Consider the following 23,032-nt stretch of genomic DNA (forward strand, 5'->3'; position numbering starts at 1 on the left):
AAACGTTGAGGCTCTTCTCACGTGATGATTCAATAGTTTGACTCTCTGGGGCTATCTTATTACCAAGTCCTCGGGAGGGATGCCACTGCTGTCTTCACGTACTCCTTGCATAGTCTGGAGCACAGGGCAGTTATGAGCACATCAGAGCTTATCCAGATATAATATTCAGAACTGGCACAGCATTTCAAGGGTAGTTTTGTAATTTCTGCTCTTTTATGTAGAAACTTTTGTGATCAACAATATCCTAAGGTGATCACTAGGGGTTGAAAAATGAACACACAGAAGTTATCAAAAACAGGACATTTATGGGATGTTCTTCTCTTCTCAAACCACTACGTGTAGCAGTATACTTTTCTAACTTGAGTCATGAATATTCTTATCAAAATAAAGTCATTCACATTTGGAACAAAGGCTAATTTGTACCACTCAGTTTTGGAAATTCAAAAGTAGTTTTTTACTATCCACTATTAAAAATTAATCTTGTGATAACTTATAATGGATAAGAATATGAAAAAGAATACACATATGTGTATAACTGAATCATTCTGCTGTGCATGGGAAACTAATACAACATACTCAACTGTATTTCAATTTTAAAAAATGTTCCAAGAGAAAATATTTTAGCATTTAATGTCTTAGTATTAATCAACATCTACTAATTCAAAAGTTACTATGTTCCATTAATGGGCACACTTGAATTATTTAAAAAAAACTTGGAATTACAATAAAATGCTCAATATTTTGCCTATTATATAATCAGGTAAACAGAATCATGCCACGGTTGATAATTATTGATTAGTAATATGCCAAGATAATTTCATATATTTATAGATATATCAAAATCTCTTCTAGTTTCATTGTCCTCAGAAACTTAAGAATACCACTTAATGGTCATTTACTTGTCATTTTCATTAGACATCATTCTTTATTACTTCATATTCTACTGAATACATCTTTCCCTGATTACTTTTGTTTTACTAAAGAGAAAAAAAAATATTTTTCTTGGGAACATAATGAAATCTAAATTAATGCAACAGCTGCTGAAATTTCACCTGAAATTTTAGACAGCCACAAATTCAAAAAAGGAAAAGGTAAACACATTAGCTTTTATATTTAACTAGTATACAGTAAAAATTAAAAGAGCTATTTTGGGAAAGTTGATGCAAGTAGAAAAACTGATTAAAGTCCTGTCATCAACATTTTTATTTAGTTTAGTATTTGTTAGAATATAAATACATAACAATATGTTCTTTCTTATCATGGGTAGTCTTTTACATAACAAAAATTCATGGCCAACATGTTACATAACACACAACACAGAGCAAAAAATCTGTAAATTATCAGAATGGGACAAGGACATCAGAAAATCATACATTTTATATAAATTATAGAGGACAGTTACAATGAAAATCCATTACTTTCTTCTCTAATTCAATTTTACAAGATAAAGTCAACAGGTGTTTTGTGGCCTGTTACGAATGCACAAACATGTGGCTCTTTCAAAAGACACCAGTCAAAGGAAAAAAAAAGACATTGGTCAAACGCAAATATTATCTTGATGTCATCTACTGGTCTTAGTTCTTAACTGGAGTTGAGCTTCCTTTCATGGTCTTCTTTAGGTGATGGTAGTTCGGCAAGATTTTCATCAGGAAATCCAGCTGTAGTGTCTGGGGCTAAAAAGATAAGAGAATTAAGACCTGGCTAGCAGAAAGCAAAGTTAAGAGCATCAAGTAGAAATGATTATCACTACGTCATGGAATTACAGGTGATTTTCACTGATCTCTTTTTTTTGGACTGAGGCATGCCGAATCTTAGTTCCCCGACTAGGGATTTGAGCCTGTGCCCCCTGCACTGGATCCCATTCACTGACTTAATTTGGCTCCCCTGCTTTTTCAATTTACAATGAACATACATTGAGTTTGGTAATAAGAAAAAGCCAAAAACTTTTGCATGTAAAAATGTATGTTTATCAGTTTTCAGCCTTGCTTTTTGTAGATTTCATCTTGGCCTCTAAGAAGCGAAAGAGTTTCCATTATAGTAGACAATATGAGTACACCGCTTTGTGCATGACAGAGCGCACAGGTATGATACGCATCTGATCTTCACTCTTCATATCACAGCCTTGCTCACACTTGGCCTCACTGTAAAATTCACCTGGGGTACTTTGCCCTGACCACTTTGTTTCAAAATGTCTGGGGATCATTTGTAATAAGGACCTCTATATGATCCTTATAATTGGTAAAACATGGAAAACAGTGTTGCATACATACCATTACGTATTAAACTTCAGATATTCTTGCTCACTTAATTCTAATCTCCCTTAACCCAACTCCAGCTTCATCTTTCCCTCTTCAATCATTTTGCTGTTATGCAGAAAGATAGTAAAAAAATACTAGATTTGTTCTTATCTCTTTTTTGGTCCAAAGAATAGTAATATTTGCTTATAATAATAAAAGCCAAAGATGACAGAATTAGAATAACCCAGAAAGAACTGGCATTTTAATTTCTGATAAAATATGGCTAAGAATCAAAAGTGCTAAATGTCTTGCAAACATTTTCTTTGGGAGAGGGGAAGGAGGCTGCGTAACTAAGGAAGTATACTGAGTGTGCCAAGCAGTAAGGTTAAAACGTCAATCAGAATGCCTTCTATCCAAAGGAAGCCCCAAATGCTCTATCAATATTTATCTCCTATTCTAACATGAAACTCCAAATGCATACTTGCCATTATTCTTGGTTATTAGGAGGGGACAATTCCTCATAAGCCAGGAAAATATCTAAATATACTTGCATATTCACAAGCTGCATTTATTTTCAGGCCAATTATGTCAGTAAAGTGATCGGCGGCCCCAAGTTGGGTGTATAGTAATGTGGCAGGTTCATTTCTTACCCTTGAAGGTTGGTATTGTAGGAGCAAATCAGTATAGTTCGTAAGGCTTGGAGATGCACCTTCAGTGAAAATATGTAAGACTAGGAGAAACATCCCTGGATGTTCTCTTCCCACAGCCAACATGTCACTGTCATCTTTGGATGTATTTCTGATATTAACTTAAGGACTCAAATATCTGTTGAGTCAACGAATGAATTGCAGTTTTAGGAATGTTCCTCTGATGCTTTATTTTAATCACTTGCTTTTAAAATAACAGACTCGCTGCCCCGTTAATACATTTATGTGGTATTTTGGGAAAACTAGCAGCCCTAGAAAGGATGCTACCGACTTGAGAGGTTCTAGTACCTGTGGCCGTTCAGTCTGCACCCGACGAAGGCAGTCTCCGCCATAGATCACCGTGTTCTCAGGGATGACTTCAAACGTGTTCAGGTTGCAACAGGCCCCGACGATACAACCACTTGTCAGTATTACGTTCCTGCCTACATATGCTGCAGGAAAGACACACAGAGAGCGACTACATAAGACAGTCAGCGACTAGAACACTGTTTCCTTCCTAAGACGATGCAAGCATAAAAATACAAACTGTCCTTAAGAAACATAGTAAAAGTGCTTCAGTCCAGAGTCTGTACAGCAGAGAGGCATGAACCAGGCTAGCATTAAGTGGATCCAAAACAGAGCTCTGCTGTGATCTGTGTGACCTGTAAACACTCTCAGCGAGTTTCTCTCTCAAATGGAGCCCATCCTACTTCACAATGTGCTATAAGGAATAAATGAGATAATCACAGCACAGGTCTGACACACGGCAAGTATAGAATAAACAGAAAATGACAGTGATACTCATCATCATCATCATAACTGGTAATCCAAATTAAATAAAAACTATTAAGTAGGTTACCAAAAAGTCTAATTAGTTTTAAAAAGCTCTTCTTTCATGCCATCCAAGACTAAGAAAAGAAAGGCACTATTCTAAAGAGGTCTTGGCCAGTGCAAGTTCATTGTATGAAGCAGGGCACTCAAAGCCGGTAGGGAGAGAGGTGGGTGGGGGGTTCACAATGGGGGGACACATGGGCACCCATGGCTGATTCATGGCGATGTATGGCAAAAAGCACCACAATGTTGTAAAGTAATTATCTTCCAATCAAAACAAATTAATTAAAAAAAAATAAAGAGGTCTTGGGCTTCCCTGGTGGCTCAGTGGTAAAGAATCCACCTGCCAATGTAGGAGACATGAGTTCCATCCCTAATCTGGGAAGATCCCACACGCTGCAAAACAGCTAAGCCCACGCTCCACAACTATCGAGCCTGAGCTCTAGAGCCCAGGGGCGGCAACTGCTGAGCCCACGCGCCCCAGAGCCTGTGCCCCAACAAGAGAAGTCACTGCAATGAGAAGCCCTCGAAGCAACAAAGACCCAGCACAGCCAAAAATAAATAAAAATTTTAAAAATGAATAAAATGACTGTATTTGTCCTCTTAAATAGATAACATTATTTAGAAAAATAGACAAGTCTTATCATTCCAGCTCTTTCCGGACAAGCTCTTGGAGTCACTTCCCAGCAGTGGTGGCAACTCAGGAGACCCCTTGCCTAGCCCCTCCTATGAAAAGTAGCTTACATTTGTTTCTAATGGGCTAGGGGAAAGCAGTCCTGAAATTAAAGAAAGCAAACTAGTAGAGAAACTGGGGTTTTTTTCCTTTATTTCAACAACATGAATCAACTAAATTACCATTGACACTAGTTTTTAGTAGAAATCTTTTTCAAATCTTTCACCTGAAAGTTTAACTCAATCCTGATTTAAACATACACAGCTAGAATTTAATTTAGTGGATGATTAGATTAGGTTCCTTAAAGGCGAAGAATTTGTCTCTTGGCTATGCTAGCCCGCTTCCAACCATGCCTGCAGTCCTTCCAAGCACGTGGCTTCGTCGAGGTTTGCACTTAGGCTGTTTTCCAGAACACCACAGACAGAAAGAAGGTGATCACTTCTCACGATACAGTTTCAAATGTAGCTTACCTTTTGACTCGATAACATTATTATCACCTATTTTCATGGCTTGGCAATCTGTAAGCCAGAGTTAAGTACAAATTGTGACCATGTTCATCTTTTTCTTTCTGATTCACTCTCCTTGTCCTGCAGTGGGGCAGACAGAGGTCTGAGAGGGCCCCGCAGGCCGGGCTGAGCAGAACTCCCTGCCCAGGGTAGTAGGCAAGTAAAGTTTAATTCTTTAAACAGAAATATCTCAAAGTACAAATGAACGCCTTCTGTATTTTTAAAGAAATGAGCACCTTATACCCCAATTTTATGAGTATTTTCATAATTGTTTTAAGAAACATATTTTCATAATTGTTTAAGAAAATTAAAACTGTCTAACATCCAATCACGTAAGGGTAGCACTGTTAACAGCTTGACATTATCTTTATGTGGATATATCATTCCCTGTATATAACTGGAAATCAAACTGTATAAAATAAAACTCTATAACCTTTTGTAGCTTACTTTATTCAGTTCACCTACCTTTGCAAGCCTTATTCCATACCATCAGAATCTTTAAAAACATAATTTTAAGTGACTCCTTAATGGTTCTAATGGTCTATCTTATAACTGACGCTTAATTCACTTAAATATTTTGCTATTGTTAAACCTTTAGCTTTTTCCTTGAAGTATTAATAGTTTCTCCTATAAAGTAATGTTTTATTCACACTATGAAAAGATTTTACTCACATTATGAAAAGATTTTACTTTTTTTAGAGCATGAAATCAGCAAAGGCACTGGTAACACTCAGGAGAAAAACATCAAAGAATGAAATATTTCCAGCCCATCCACCATTTCCTTGTATCAGACAGGAACACACTGTCAACCTTTTAAAACTATACAGAAATCACAAATGGGCAGAGCTGTGGTTCTTAAATCAGGAGTGAAGCCAAGATTACTCTGCTCCACGTCCACTGCCGCTCAGCCACCACCTGCTGACAAGACGCGTAACACGAGCAGACAGATCCTACAGGCAGTGCATGAGCACGTGTGCACACTGAAAACAGCGGACTTCCTTCACTCTCTGAAGGTACTCAGTCAAAGAGAGGGGAGAATTTGTTTTGATATACTACAAATAAGTCTTTTCAAGAGATAGATGGCCTAGTCCTAAAAATATAATTCATACATTTATTTATATATATACATAATACATGTCACATATACAATTAAATGATCTATTATATATAAAGTATGTGTGTGTGTGTATATACACATACATACATATAAAGTATTTGATAGATAAATTATGACAATTTCTACAGGGGAGATTGGGTACTGAAAGACAGTTGGGAATGATTTCTCTTAAATTATTGCAAAGGATACAACAGCCAACTTCAAACACATTATTGGTGCCAATGATCATAGGTTTGGGTTCTGGATCTTCTGCATCAGGAGTGATATTATCAGGGTGACTATAAAAAGAAGAGAGAAATTATCAAAAAGTCAACAATGCAATAAGCAATTCTCCTGTTAAAGAATTTGGGTCCATTCTCTCAACTGTACCTCTATCAAGCTTGATATATGTAATGACGTGAAATAATTTCTTAATCCAAGTGAATTATTTATCCTCTATGCCGGAGAAGACTTGATTCTGAATTGAAACAGAACTACTGAAATGTAAAGAAATCACAGGTGTGTATAGAAAGTCAGTCTCCCTTTGTTTATTTTTCAAACTCAAAGCCCAGGGGACCTTTCCCAGGACAAGGCAGAAAAGAAGCTGGCTGGGACTTTCAGCTTGTTAAATTGGAATCAAAATCATGCCTAACTTGAAAATTTTCCATTCCTAATAACCATTCAAGATTGTGAAATGTAAACAGATATTCACGTAAAATAATCATTTTATGCTGTTACGTGGTTAGCTGAAACATTTGTAACAAAAAAATGTTTGCCGTCTAAGAGAAGGAAGCCATTTAAAAATGGTGCTTTATCTCTGACAGCTGAGTTACTGCAGAATATAGCTGTTGGTAACTGACTTACAGTAAAGGTGCCAAAATGCATTTTAAAAAGAAACTGCTTAACATAGTAAGAAACTTCCAAAGCCTAAGTAAGCATTAAGACAAATCAATCTCTTTATCACAGTTAAATATTTTCCCAAGGTCTTTACTACACATTCCATACACTGTTGCTATAAATTAGGTATAAGCTTGAATTTCCTGCCAAAATTTTATCTAGCTTTACAGATGCTTGTAAAAATTTCATAGGTATTACAGTCTAGTTCACTAAGATTATACATGTTCTAATAGCTTATAATTTTTTTTTAATCTTTAAAGTTGAAAAATTGCCTCTAGGACCTCCGGTTTTTCAAATATAATTCTGAGTGTTATCCCCATAAGGCACACGAAAATATACATCAGACTGAAGTTCACGTGTCCTGGTATGAGTAATAACGCAGTCAGAATCAAGCCATCCCGTCAGAAGATCATTCGAGGCTGGGAGCACAGCACAGGGCCACTGGGGGTGTCCTCAGGAGACGCCTCCTTAAGGGACAGAAGAGGCTGGCACATGGAAGGGACCCAGAGGCAGAGATTCTAGTCATCCACCTATGAGCTGCTTCACCCTGGACACTCTCTACCCCTCTGGTCTGTAGCATCCTCACTTACTACCTGTGTTGAAAAAGATCCTTAGTGTCCTCCTGGTTCTCAGACAGTGGGCCTTCCAGATGTCAGCTGCAGAAGGTCCCTAGAGATGGCTGACATGAACGGAGACTCTCTCTGCGGCAGCTCGCTCAGGGCAGGTGTGAGGGTGCTACTCACGCATTTATGATGAGCGCCTGTTCCTCTATTAGGTTGCCTTCGCCGATCACTATTGGACCGGCTTCTGCGATGATTCGTGCTTTAGGGTGGATCACTGTCCTGGGTCCTGTTAAACGGATGGAAAAGAAATTACTTGTGGAGGCCGAGCTTCCAAGGAGGCTCTTGGGAGGAACGTTTCCTAAAGCAGGTACCGGGTACCCCACGGGGCACGTTACAAAGGTTATCACTGTAATTTGGGCCAAATCTCCAGCCCAGCAGAGGGAAGACAGCACAGGGCTTTGGAGCTGGACAGTCCAGGCTCACCCTCTGTTGTGAAGTCTCTGTAATCTCAGCGGTGAAATGGGGGTGATGATAATACCAGTCCTGCAGGGTTGTTGTAAGAATTAGATGAAACACTGTTTGTAGGCAATGATTTTTTGGCACAGAGTTGGCAATAAAAATTAATTCCTTTTCTTCTCTTCCCTCCTAAAGGTGAGGCTCTCGTTGCTTACAACACTGGTACTTGCTTATGCTGGAACCACATAACACTTTCTCATGCTGGTGTATTACAGGATTAGTCCTCTCATTGAGGGAACATGATGAAATACAGGTGGAATGAGAGTTAGAAAGCATGGAGACTCACCTGACCTTTGTTACTCTGTTACTATCCTTATTATAAGCCTACTCAGTGGAAGAAGGCAGAGCCCTTGATGTCTGGTCGAGGATATGATTTTAACCAGTTGAAAAGGATAAGGGAGGCAGAGGAAGGAGCCAAGCGTGGTTACTGGACTCTGGCAGTAGGAGAGCTGAGGCAGTGACTCCAGCCTCACGGCTGAGGGGCAGGAAGGCCCCTCATCGCATCCCTTCACCACGGGGTGAAGGAGGCCCTGCACGGCCTAAACAAGGCCGTCGGTTCCGGACTGTACCATTCCCTTCCTCCACTCGACTGACCCAAAGGCCTAGCGTTTGGCTGACAGTGAAGCCACTGATGAGAAAACATCACCTCACTGCAGGCACTCCCTCCCAACCTGCCCCACCAACCCAGATCAAGGCCATCCTTATCTGTAGACAACGGGACAGAAGTTTTTGCTTTGCACAGGACGCAGCTGACTCCGACAGCAGGAGTGGGCGGCAGTGACACGAGGTAGGGAGGGAGGCAGGAAGACGACGCTGCCCGTCAAACTCAGCGCTCAACTGCTTCAGTCAACCGTACTAATCAACTCAATTTACTCAACAATCACCATCTGCTAGTGACATGCAAGACGCAGGGCTGCATGTTACAGGGAAACAAAAAGGAATGGGTGCTATTTTTGCCCTCTGGAGCTTTGTCTGTCTTGAAAATCGGGAAGACTTAACAGGCTCACTCAAAAATGTATTAAAATAAATAAGGAGGTGTTCCTGGTGCCCAGAGAATTGGAAAGAATCTCAGGACAGCTTATTTTTTTCCCTAACAATGAAGAGCTGGGGACTGATACAGAAGGTGGGGCCCAACATCGGGTGCGGGGTCAGGGGACACACAGAGGGTGGCTTTGTTATTCGTGTCACTTCTGGCTCCCTAAAGTAAAACTTTTCCTGGCAAATGCTCCTGCTTAGGATAGGAGATTTCAGAACAGAAGATGGGGTCACTCAGATCCCTGGGAAACTTCTCAAGGTGGCCATGACTGTGACCACGGGTGCCTTTTTCCTTTGGTTAAAAAATATACACACAAATTATAAACATACACACACACATAATTAATAATATACACATACATATAATCATAAACACACACACATACACATAATTATAAACACACACACATAATTATAAATATACACACATACACATAATTATAAACACACACATACACATCATTATAAATATATACACAAACACATAATTATAAACATACACACATACACATAATTATAAACATACACACATACATACACATAATTATAAACACACATACACATAATTATAAATATATATACAAACACATACACATAATTATAAACATACACACATAATTATAAACATACACACACATACACATAATTATAAATATACACACACATACACATAATTATAAACACACACACATAATTACAAATATATACACAAACACATACACATAATTATAAACATACACACATACACATAATTATAAATATACACACACATACACATACTTATAAACACACACACATAACTATAAATATATACACAAACACATACACATAATTATAAACACATGCATACACATAATTATAAACATACACACACATACACATAATTATAAATATACACACATACACATAATTATAAACACACACATAATTATAAACATACACACACATACACATAATTATAAACATACACACATACATATAATTATAAACATACACATAATTATAAATATACACACACATAATTATAAATATACACACTTACACATAAACATACACATATACATACACATAAAAGGAATACCTGCTCACCCCCCAAAAATCAAAGTCAAAAGTGAAAGATCCTCTCTCCTCCTGCTGATCTCATTCCCTGGAGGTAACTATTCTTAAAAGTTTGGAGTATTACTCCAGATTTAAGTACTAGTGTATATTTAAAATCTGTAAACATGACTGTATATAAAATATATTTCACTAGAAAGTTAGAAGATAAGCTCAACTTGAAGGAGAAAAAATCTGAATTTTACATACTAAAATATGAATTTCAAAAACTAAGGGATGGTACTCATTCTGCAACTTGCTTTTTCACCTAAAAAGTGATGGTGATTTTTTTCCACATAAATTGTTGAATATTATTTCACATTAATATACCATGACTTATGTAACCAACCCCTTAATAACAGGCATTTAGAAGAATTACCTCTTCTGGGGAGAGGTGCTAAAACAATGCTGAAACAAGCACTGGATTCCTCTGAAATGAGAAATTTCTTATAGGTCCTTCCAGCTGTGTGAAGCAATGTAAAGCTGTGGTTTGCACAATACCAGATCTATATTTTATGTCAAGATATTCTATGATAAAGGGACACGATCTTTCTATTTTTGGTTCTTTATAATTAAAGCCCCAGCCAGCAACCACACCCCTTGTCTAGAAAGGCCAGGCTCTGGCCTTTATCACTTAAAGGCTGTGTGCTTAGCCTCTCAAATGCCTCCGTTTTCTCATCTATAAAAAGATGAAGTCTATGATAGCCTATTTCACCAGGTTGAAGTGTGGATTATATTTGGAAAGGAGAGCATGGGGTCTGGCCCACAGTTCTTCAAAATGGGAGGTTCATCACTATCTGACACTAAGAGCCAAGAACTTTGTCACAGTAAACAAAACAGCTCTTTCTGGTCTGAGAAACAGAAGAAAAGGGACTGCTTTATTCCCCTGATACTCAGGTAACAAGGTGAAACCTCCTTTTAAACAGGGAAGAAATTCTTCACCTTACTGTAAGACAGTGAAACAGATTAATAAAAATGTTCCATACTGGCATTAAAAATCTGACAGGAGGGAGAGGTCGTCCTGGCTGTAATGACCGAAAGCAGATCCTTTACCGCAGCTAGATTCGTACCCAGGGGCACGAGATATTCTGCTGGTCCTCAGGCTGCAGCTTTTGACAACAAGCAGTCTTGCAAAAAGCTACTTGAGAAAGGCTGATAAGACAAAGGTTACACTGGGACCTATGCTTCTTTAAAAGTTCCTCTAAAGTACAGGTTTGAAAACAACTGATATTTTCATTTTTTCCCTTTTAAAAATAATGTTGGCGCTGTGTTAGCCAGGTATTTTATTATTATTATTTCTTATCATTCTTAACAAGAGTGTTAGTAAATAACTGGAAAACTGGTTCTAAGTCTCAGGCCCCTCCCGGGGATAGAAAGCATTACAGGAACCAGTGAGCAGATTCCATGAGACCTGTTTAAGACAACACCTCCACCTGGTGGTCACACTGCCAAACTACAAGTCCTGGAGTTCTGAAGTGACTTGAAAGGTGAAACTGTTGTTCAGTCCCTAAGGCGTGTCCAACTCTTAGTGACCCCATGCACTGCAGGATGCCACATTCCTCTGTCCTTCGCTATCTTCTGGAGTTTGCTCAAACTCATATCCATTGAGTCGGTGGTGCCACCTAACCATCACATCCTCTGCCACTCCCTTATCCTTTTGCCTTCAATCTTTCCCAGCATCACCGTCTTTTCCAACGAGTCAGCTTTTCTCATCAGGTGGTCAAAGTATTAGAGCTTCAGCCTCAGCATCAGTCCTCCAACGAATATTCAGGGTTGATTTCCTTTAGGATTGACAGGTTTGATCTCCTTGCTGTCCAAGGGATTCTCAAGAGTCTTCTCTAGCACCACAGTTCAAAAGCATCAAATCTTCAGCACTCAGCCTTATGGTCCAACTCACATCTGTATGCCTACTGGAAAAACCATAGCTTTGACTCTATGGACCTTTGTCAGCAAAGTGATGTCTCTGATTCTTAATACACTGTCTAGGTTTATCACAGCTTTTCTTCCAAGGAGCAAGCGTCTTTTAATTTCACGGCTGCAGTCACCGTCTGCACTGATTTTGGAGCCCAAAGAAATAAAATCTGTTATGGCTTCCACTTTCTCCCCTTCTATTTACCATGAAGTGATGGTACCAGATGCCGTGATCTTAGTTTTTCTAATGTTAAGTTTCAAGCCAGCTTTTTCACTCTCCTCTTCCACTCTCAACAACAGGCTCTCTCCTCCTACTTTCTGCCAATAGAGTGGTATCGTCTACATCTCTGAGGTTGCTGATATTTCTCCCAGCAAACCTGATTCCAGCTTGTGCTTTATGCAGCCCGGCATTTTGCATGATGTACTCCGCATAGAAGCTAAATAAGCAGGGTGACAATATACAGCCTTGACGTACTCCTTTCCCAATGTGGAGCCAGTCTGTTGTTCCATGACCGGTTCTAGCTGTTGCTTCCTGACCCACATACAGGTTTCTCAGGAGACACATAAGGTGATTTGGTCTCCTGTCTCTTTAGAATTTTCCAGTTTGTTGTGATCCACATGGTCCAAGGCTTTAGCATAGTCAATGAAGCAGAAGTAGATATTCTTCTGGAACTCCCTTGCTTTCTCCATGAGCCAACGAATGTTGGCAATGTGATCTACTCTGAGTTGTGAAGAAACAGCAAGGTCATGGGTGACAAACTAAATACCTCCCCTTAAGCTCTTGAAGGGCTTTTTGGGGCAGAGACTAGACAGGTGAGTTTTTAAACATGAACTGTAGTATACGTGACTGCTAAGACTTAAGTTTGGTGAACTTCTTAAAGGAAACGTCTGACCAGGTGCTTTGTCTCTGCACAGCGCTGGAGACTGGTCCCAGAAAGCCTGACAGCCCAGCACTAGTGCAAGACGCGGGCAGCAACCGCACGCTGAAATGTGAGCACAGTCTGCTCCACACTGTTCTGCGTGCAAGTGGCACTTTCACCTAGGATGGGTCTGAATTCAAACCAAGTTGAAGGGTCTTGGGGTTAAAATGCTTTAAAAATAAAAATCTGTCACCATGGAAAGTTTTTGTTAAAAGGCTGTCGTGAACTTTCTTGGAGCTCTTTCTGGCAGGGTAGTTTGTGTATTTTCTTACCAAATGTGCTGAAACCCTATTTGGCTTATCTCCTTGTTTGGATAAATGTGTCTAGAGTTGGAGCTGCCTTACTGGCTGATGAATTATTTTTCTAAATGGTTGGCTGGGCTTGACGCAACCTAGCCAGAAAGACATTCCTTGCATCATATTTCCATTCCCTTCAGTTAGTAAAGGGTATTTTTCCTGTCTATCTTTGCCACAGAAAGCAATCTTTGTGGACATTTTCATATGTCAATAAATAGTTCCAAAAGCCACAAGGTCTCTTGAAAATGAAAACAATTCCTTTGACCTATAAGATGAAGTACTTTTAACAACTGTTTTATATTCGATGCATTTCTCAAGTCAAAGCCACTGTTTTGCCTTATTGAAAAAGATTTCCATATAATGTTGTACATACGAAACTTACATAATATTATAAACCAATGTGATCTCAATTTAAAAAAATTTCCACAATAAAGGGAAGCTTTTGATCTGTATTAAAAAACTCTAATGGAAAGAACAACAACGTGGGACAAAGTGCTTCCATCACAAAGCTGTGTCACTGTAGGCGCTCTGCCTTCACACCAGGAGTCCCCAAGTGTTGCCCTAACCCCAGGAGTCTGCTTCCAAGCAGTAACAGGACTGCAGGACTGTGCACAGATGGACCTTTCTAAGATGGGTTCCAGCTTTTAAAACAATTTTCAGAAAATAATGCAAAACCCATGCATCAAGGCAGTCTAATTAAAAGCAGACTTAAAAAAGGAAAAGCAGGCTTTATAGTAAATAAGACGAAAGCTTATTTACCCAAATTATAATTAACAGGAGAACTGTTATTTTTCCCAAGGTTTGTTTCCTAACAGACTCTAATGAAAGGGATCAGGTTCTATGAGCGCCACAGACATAGGGTTTCTGGTCAAGGACTACACTTCAAAGCTTCAGACTAGTTTCTTTGATAAACCAAATACTTGATTTTCTAGGAAACAGAAAACTTAATGTTCTACTAACTGAAACATAGCAAGGCAAAACTGATGAGGGGGTGGTCAAGGACTACACTTCAAAGCTTCAGACTAGTTTCTTTGATAAACCAAATACTTGATTTTCTAGGAAAACAGAAAACTTAATGTTCTACTAACTGAAACATAGCAAGGCAAAACTGATGAGGGGATGGAAAGTTATGTAAAACATCGCGAAATCTCCATATCTATACTGTAACAGGAGAAGAATTACATTAGTTATTCTGATAAATTAAGCAAAAACAAAACCAGCCATAAGCTGAAAAACAATAGCCCATCGACAAAGGAATGGATAAAGAGGATGGGATACATATACACAATGGAATATTACTCAGCCATCATAACGAATGAAATAACACCATCTGCAGCAACAGGGATGGACCCAGAGATGATCGTACTATGTGAAGGAAGTCAGAGAGAGAGACAAATATCACATAATGTGATACGTGGAATCTAAAAAAATGAACTTATTTACGAAACAGAAATGGAGTCACAGATATAGAAAACAAACGGGTCACCAGGGAGGAAGGGAGGGAGGGATACATTGGGAGATTAGGACTGACATATACACACAACTATATATAAAATAGGTAACTAGTAAGGACCTACCGTATAGCTCAGGAAACTACTCAATACTATGTAACGACCTATATGGGAGAAGACTTTAAAAAACGGTGGGTATATGTACATGTGTGACTGATTCACTTTGCTGTACAGCAGAAACTAACAACACACACTATAAATCAACTGTACATCAGTAAAATTTTTTAAAAAATAAAAAAATAAAAGTTTCCCTAAGAAAATTCCACACCCCTCCCCCAAAAAAAAGAAGGAAAAAGAAAACACGGTAGGGAGAGTGAGTTTTAATCAGGTAACTTATCTCTGCTCTCTGCTTTAACTGTATTATCTACCAAGAGCTTTTTTAATCTGAGATATTACATCAGAAAAAGGAATTAACAGTACAAAAAAATTAGAGATTATTTTACACCAAATACAAAAGTGATAGAAATGACTAAGTATCAGTTCTGGAAAATTTCCATATTTATATATACAATTAAGAATCAGAAACAGGCACAATGAAAATGAGATAAGAAATATGGAGCATGGAACACTGGGTAACTGTATCACTCTGAATCTTTTCCTTAGTTTTGAAAAATTGAGGTGTTTCTGTAAAGCGAGAACATTTTCTGGTTTTAAAAACCTGGGTCAAAAATAAACCCAACACAATATTAACTTAGATCCATTCAATGATGAAATTACAATCACTAGTTTAAAAAAAAAATATTATCATTTCTTATGCTACAATCCATCACTGAAAATCTGTGTTGAACAATCATTTTATGTTTTAACCACCAGAGCGGTGCATGATCAGCCGGTGATCAGCTTATATGGAAAGCAGATTTAAATACCACATTTCTTCACATAATTTCAACGTTCAAGGAAGGCAGGAGGATAAGAGGGATGAAGAAGAGGGAAGAGCACCAAGACATGAAAGACAGGGAGAGCAGGAGAGTGAGTGCCGATTCCTGAAACCCCCAGGCCCCAGTCCTGTGCAGCGGCCCAGCCCTCCTTGGCACAGGATAAAGACTTTACTGCTCTTCTAGGGAAGCTTCTGCAAGGACAGGACCTGTTATTTCAAATCTGAAACACACACACAAACATATATGTATACTTGTGTGTACACTTATGCCTGTAGAGATATCCGTACCATCTATGTATCTACTTCACAGTAGATACTGAACACATTGTTTAAAGTAGGGAAGAAGTAGAGATGAGAGGGAAATATCATTATTTTAGTCTTACTTTCCTTCTAATTATAGAATACCCTGAGAATTAACATTAGGTGTTATCCCTTCAATCATGATGAAAACCATAAAAATACTAGAATAAAAATGCAGAGGAAATGTGCCTAATTTCTCCTCATAAAAAGTTTGCAAGTGGTTTAAAAGTTAACAAAGTTAATACAGGACTGAAAAGAAACACAGTTACCTTCTAAACTTTGAAATTCTGTCAATTTAAAATAATTCATTAGATCCAACCTGGGCAAAGCCCTAATTGTGCTCCATAATACTGGCACAACTGTAACTAGTTTTTTAAGACATGATCCTGAAGTGGCTGGAGGCTTAGACTTACTAAAATTACAGAAATTCTTTTTTTTTTCTTTTGCAGTTACTGTTAGTGTAAGGGAACAAGGCACATTTTCTCTCTGAAAGTGTACTTAAGTTTCCTGAAAGCTCTACTCTGGTAACACCCAGTGGCTAGTAAACATGTGCTCACGTTAATAAAGATATCGGGGCACCATGTCCAGTGAAAACGTATGGAAAAGATCTAGTGGCTAGAATGTGCATTTGGGGGAATTCAATCATGTTCATATAAGCAAGTTGTTGTTTAGTCACTAAGTCGTGTCCAACTCTTTTGCGACCCTACAGACTGCAGCCCACCAGGCTCCTCTGAGCCTGGATTTCCCAGGCAAGAATAAAAAAGGGTTGCCATTTCCTTCTCCAGGGGATCTTCCCCACCCAGGGGTTGAACCCACATCTCCTGCATTGCAGGCAGATTCTTTACCACTGAGCCACCAGCGAAGCCCATGGTCCACAGATTAAATTTTTCATTTCATTTAAACACTGGACTTAACCTCTAAAGCAAGGCTACACTGATTTCACAGTGCAGCTAGCCAACATTTATTGAGTGCTTACTACATGTCAGGTATTGGGCCATGACTTTCATAAATATTCTCTTATTTAATCCTTCAAAAAGCTTTGAGGAAGGCACTCTTATTTTGCATGTGACAAAAGCTGCTGCCGCTGAATGTCCATTCTTCCCTTTTCCTATGTAAGAGAATCCAATACGGGGGCTACAGTGTGTCCAGTTCACAATACATCTCCCTGCATTCTCCGTAGCTAGATGTGTCCTTGAGACCAGGCCCAAGGCAAAGAGTGCTGTGGAAGCTTCAGGAAGACCACTTAAGGGGAGCAGACTCCACTGGGAGTGCGCGCTTTCGTCTCCATGCCTCTCCTGTCTTACCCAGGACACTCCTGGTGCTCCAGCCACCACGTCCTGGCCTGCGGTATGTGATATGCCTGCGGTGACCCAGCAGATAAAGAGCAAGGATGCTAACCCCGAGTCCATCAGACTCTGTGCTTTACACTCTTAGAAGAATGTGAGCTCTGCTATATTCACTGCTGGGCCCACAGTGCAAGCACAGGTGTGAGCATAGGGCCAGGCACACAGGAGGTGCACAGCAGATGTCTCTCAAATAAATCACCTTATTATACTGCCTTGTTAGTTTATCAGATGGGAGTTTAAACATAGACTCCATCACACTAAGTTATTTGAGAAACATTAAACACTTAGAGAAATACATTGCTTTGTCAATAAAATTAGGAGTCAAACATAGAAAATAATACCTAACGAACTGTAAAGCATTGAAATAAACTAAATAAGACCAATTCTTCAGAGACAACACTAATAGGATATTCTCTTACCTATGGTGACATCACCTCTGATTTCACTCTCTACACACACAACTGCTCCAGGTGCGATCTTCACACTGCAGGGAGAAAAAAGTGACATGCGTCACGGGTAAGGTTTAAAAATATTGTTAGAGGAGCTATCCTGGCACTGCAATGATAGAAAGGTTAAAACAAACTTATGGAAAAATGAAAAGTGAACTGTTAGATGTAATATATTATAAACTTCTCAGGTGATACACCATCCATCAGGCTAAAACCATTTATCATGTGTTCTTAAAATGCTTGAGAGGAAAAAAAGGCATTGGACTCTTTTAATACCAACATTGTTTTTAAATAGTAAAAAGCTCAAAACAACCTAGGCATTCATTAGTAGGGACCTGGTCAGTACATCATGGTATAGTATGAAGTAATATACAGCATGAAAAAGAAGGAATAATCCCGTGTATAAAGCGTCGGGGTGATCTCCAAGCTACACTGTTAAGTCAAAACAATCAAAACCAGGGACTAGAATCAGAGGCTCTAGCATACAAGGACAGAGGGGAACATTAGGGTAATTGCTGTGCATCGGTCTTAGAGAGCAAAGACAGAGGACTTCAAAGGGAAGATTTCTAGAAAAAAAAGAAAAAAAAACCTGAAAGATTATGTGATGAGCACTTGGGGAAAAAGTTAGGAGGCATCTGACATTATCTGTTGGAAGATTTGAAAAACATCAGTACATAGAGAAGCAAGAAAATGAAAAATGGAAGTTATTTGGTTAAGATTTAGATGAAGTCAGTTTGAGGCACCCATGGAGAAGACCCTGTATATCTAGATCTGGGCCCATGAGAGAGCGCGAGACCAGAAACACAGCTGAGAGTCGTCAGAGCAAACTCTTTAACATGTTTCTGCATCATTCATATTCCAGAATCCACCCAAATGTCCCCTAATATAAATGCAGAGTAACACCAAAAATAAATATTAAAAAAAAAATCACCACTTTCATACTGATGTGGAAAACTTAAGAAAGACATGTACAGATTTTTCTTCTATAAATTTAAGGTAACAAATCTTCCTATCACAAAGTATTTTTAAAGCTCTAAGTAAAAAGAATATCCATCAGAACTTCCCTGGTGGTTCAGTGGCTAAGAATCTGGCTGCCAATGCAAGGGACATGGGTTCAATTCCTGGTCCAGGAAGATTCCACATAGTTATTGTTCAGTCATTAAGTTGTGTCCAATTCTTTGACCCCATAGACTGCAGCATGCCAGGCTTCCCTGTCCTTCACTATCTCCCATAGTTTGCTCAAACACATATCCACTGAGTCAGTGACGCTATCCAACCATCTCATCCTCTGCTGCCCCCTTCTCTTCTTGTCCTCTTTGCCAATGAGTCAGTTCTTTGCCTCAGGTGGCCAAAGTACTGGAGCTTCAGCTTCAGCATCAGTCCTCCAATGAATATTCAGGGTTCCTTTAGGATTGACTGGTTTTTGATCTCCTTGGGGTCCAAGGGACTCTGAAGAGTCTTCTCCAGCACCACAGTTTGAAAACATCAATTCTTTGGTGCTCAGCCTTCCTTATGGTCCAACTCCCACATCCATACATGACTATTGGAAAAAACCGTAGCCTTGGCTATACAGACATTTGTTGACAAAGTGGTATCTCTGCTTTTTAATATGCTGTCTAGGTTTGTCATAGTTTTCCTTCCAAGGAGCAAGCATCTCTGAAATTAAAAGGTTCCACGTGCCATGGGGCAGTTAAGCCTGTGCACCACAACCACCCAGCCTAGAGCCGATGCCCTGCAAGAGAAGCCGCCGCAATGAGAAGCCCGCACATCGCAGCTAGAGAGCAGTCCCCACTCATTGCTACTAGAGAAAGTCCCCACACAGCAGTGAAGACCCAGAATAGCTAAAAATAAGTAAGTTTAAAAAAATACACTGATAAAATAAGAGACTTATAATCCTTAGGTCTATCTTTAAGAAATGTCCAGAGGAGACACAGCTACGTCTGTCTCCATCATTCTGACTGACTCTCTACTAGGCACAAATTAATACAATTTAAAAATGATCCATCTGGATTACTACATGTCACTTGTCTGCTGAAATCACAGAAAATATATAACCTTTCTATTGAATCGGAGATGGAAAAACTTTAGTGACATGGAGTAGAAAACAGAAAATGCTCCAAACCTCTCATTTTCTAGATGAGGAAATTGAAGCCCAGGGCCTTGAAATTTCTTGAACCAAAGTTCATTCCTGGGACATCGCTGTCCTAATATTATCGAAACACAAGTCCATGTGACTCACAGTGAGGCCAAACAATACTAGTTTGGAGCAGAGAAAGGTTTACTCCAGAGCCAGGCAAGGAGGTGGGTGGCTTATGCCTTAAAACCCTCAAACTCCCTGAAAGCCTTTAGCAAAGCCCTTTTCTAGGAATTGGGGTGGGGGCATGGTTAGCTGTTGCAAACATCCTGGTGTCAGATCCTTTGTTCTTGAGGTTAGTTCATGGTCAGGTAACGATGTTCTGTAAATCTCTACCAAACAAATGCTATTCTCTGTTCTGACAAGAAAGGCCCAGGTCCCAAGGCACAATTGTCACCCTCCAAAGTCCAGGTCCTGGCTAAGAGGAGGCAGATATCCATCCGTCCCCAGACCCTGCCTAGCCGTCATCGCTGAGGGAGACAGGCGCCCAGGACCCCAGTGACTCTCAGGCTCCTCAACCCTCCCTTAGGGCAGGGGCTGGGTCCTGCACACTGCATCCTATGCTGACGCCACTACCATTACGCTGCAGACACAGGGATGGGGGAGAGGTTCACAGCCGCTCAAGACCTGAGCCTGGCCAGTGGGAGGCCTTGGCCAGGGCTCTGAAGCCCTGCAGGACACAGCCCTCAACTGTTCCCAGGGTCTGCCTCTTACCCGACTCTCTGCCTGAGGCCTAAAGACCACCACTCTGCTGACTGAGGACCACTAACTGTCTCTCACTGACAGCTGGCGGCTTGTGGGAGGGGCTCACTGCAGCACCCTTGGATGGCTGAGCAGGACCACTAACGGCGCTCACCGACAGCTGATTGCTTATGGCAGGAGCCCAGTAACTGCTACCTGGCTTCCCAGATGGTTTGCTGGTAAACAATCTGCCTGCCAACGCAGGAGATGCAAAAGAAGCAGGTTCAAACACCACTGGCGACCTGGGTTGAGAAGACCGCCCCCCCCTCCAAAAAATGGCATGGCAACCCACTCCAGTATTCTTGCCTGAAAAATTTCATAGAGGAGCCTGGCGGGCTACAGTCCATGGGGTCACAAAGAGTTGGGCAACTGTTACCTGGTAAAGGGGCGGGGCTTAAAGGTGTACAGCAACAGTCCATGCTAAGGTTTCTGCTCAGCCACACTCGAAAACATGAACATCAATCATCCCTTTTTGTTAGCTGGAAGTTTCCCGGAAACAGCCTGTCACTTTGGACAGTTTTCCTGTGTCAGCTGAATGATTTTGCCCTTGAAAATGGTGATAAATCACCATTTATAAACACTTTTTCTCCAATCCTTTTAGCTTCAGGTGGGTTTGTGTGTGTAAAAAAAGCAATCTTATTAAGCTGTGGACAAATAAATAAACCCCTATAAAACAGCTCATTTTACACATGATTTCCGATCCTAATTTTCCATTCCCTCAGCCTCCCTCTTGCTATGATTTCTTTTTTTAACGAAAAAAGCATTATCTAATATTTAACTTACACTGGGCAAGTGAGAACAGGAGAGACTCAAAAGTGCCCTGTCTTCAGTTTTATGCCCAAGGAAGACGGCCCAGGTTGTGTGCGTCAGTCAGCATATTTCTTTGTGAGACAGGAATAATAAAACTCAGGAGTGAAGGGGCGGAGCCGGGAGCAGGCAGCCGAGGTAAGACTTAGCCGAAGTCCTAGTACCCCCATCTCCACAGCACACTCCTATATACTGCGCATAATATTCCTAGCATATCTGTTCCTCTTTAGCTTATGCAAAAGATTACAATTACCTGCCTGCTGCTGCTGCTGCTAAGTCGCTTCAGTCGTGTCCGACTCTGTGCGACCCTACAGACAGCAGCCCACCAGGCTCCTCTGTCCCTGGGATTCTCCAGGCAAGAACACTGGAGTGGGTTGCCATTTCCTTCTCCAATGCATGAAAGTGAAAAGCGAAAGTGAAGTCGCTCAGTCGTGCCCGACTCTGTGCGACCCCATGGACTGCAGCCTACCAGGCTCCTCCGTCCATGGGACTTTCCAGGCAAGAGTACTGGAGTGGGGTGCCATTGCCTTCTCCAATTACCTGCCTAAATGGATGAAAAACCTAAATGTTAATTTACCGCCGCCCCCAAAACAAGGCTTGTCGGTGTTCATTTTCTAAAAGAGTCAGCAGAGGGTGCTCAACTTTGCTGCTTTGGGAAAGGTTTAACTGAAGCTTGTCTTGCATCCCAGCTGTCCCTTTCCACCGACAGCGCCCAGCAGCCCCGAGGCCCGTCCCCACGCGTTTACCACGCAGCTAGCTTTGGCCCAGGCGCGGGCCCCACTTTGAGTCCGTTTACACATACACGGGGCGCCCCCGACGGACAGCGAGGGTTTGGGGGACCGCGGGTGATGGGGACACAGGACAGCTACAGGGGTTCCGAGTGCCGCGGGAAAGGGGAGGGTCCCTCCGTGTCCCAGGCGACGGGGACGCCCTGCATCCCCAGCAGGCCCGCCCGAGACAGCGCGGGCGCGCGCGCGGCGGGGGGCCAGCGAGGCCACGGAGGGACCACGAACCAGGACCTTCCCCCACCCCATTCCGCATCCTTTCCCGTCCCTCGCTACCCCCAGCCCGTCGCCTCCTCCCTCCGCGAACGCGGAGGGCCTTAGGAACTATCTGGGCGGGGCGCCTGGAATAAGACACCACCCAAGTCCCCACCACTGGCGACCAGGAACAGATTCCACCCCTGCGGGGAGGACAGGATAGGTTCTCAGACAGCGACCCACCTCTTTTGAGTCTTCTCCGCCATGGTTTCAGCTCCTGTCTAGCTGGGTCGACACAACCGCCTGGGCACAGCGATGATCTCTGTAGGTGATTGTGGAGCCTGGTAGGACGGGGAAGGGGCGGAGCCTTGGCGCTGCTGCCGTGGGCGGGGGCGAGGCCGGCTTGCATTGGAGGTTTCAGTTCTGCGTGAGCCGGCTCCAGCCAGGCGGCGGTGTTTGGCCGCGAACTGATTGTTAGTGCAGTAAAAGGATCGGTGGACTCGGGTTTAAAACGGCCATTAAGTCAGATCCAACGCAAGTCATTGTGACCTCATTAAGTCCCACTGTTCATTCTCAGTTAAGTTCCTTAAGGATCCTCCTGCTAAACCTGGGCCCCTTTCCCTTT

The 23,032-nt window shown here is 41.1% G+C and overlaps 1 protein-coding gene across 1 annotated transcript; it reads right to left on the bottom strand.

The window, feature by feature from the left end:
- Positions 1 to 710: 710 nt before the first annotated feature.
- On the bottom strand, positions 711 to 22,723 carry DCTN6 (dynactin subunit 6). Its single transcript, XM_068971136.1, has 7 exons — positions 22,651 to 22,723; positions 17,716 to 17,780; positions 7,670 to 7,775; positions 6,240 to 6,328; positions 4,898 to 4,945; positions 3,233 to 3,375; positions 711 to 1,673 (listed from the first exon to the last, which is right to left on the bottom strand). Exons 1-7 carry the CDS (start codon positions 22,671 to 22,673, stop codon positions 1,575 to 1,577), a joined length of 573 nt encoding a protein of 190 aa, XP_068827237.1. The 5' UTR covers positions 22,674 to 22,723; the 3' UTR covers positions 711 to 1,574.
- Between the last annotated feature and the right edge of the window lie 309 nt (positions 22,724 to 23,032).

This window comes from Capricornis sumatraensis, chromosome 4 (genome assembly GCF_032405125.1).
Source record: "Capricornis sumatraensis isolate serow.1 chromosome 4, serow.2, whole genome shotgun sequence".
NCBI lineage: Eukaryota > Metazoa > Chordata > Mammalia > Artiodactyla > Bovidae > Capricornis > Capricornis sumatraensis.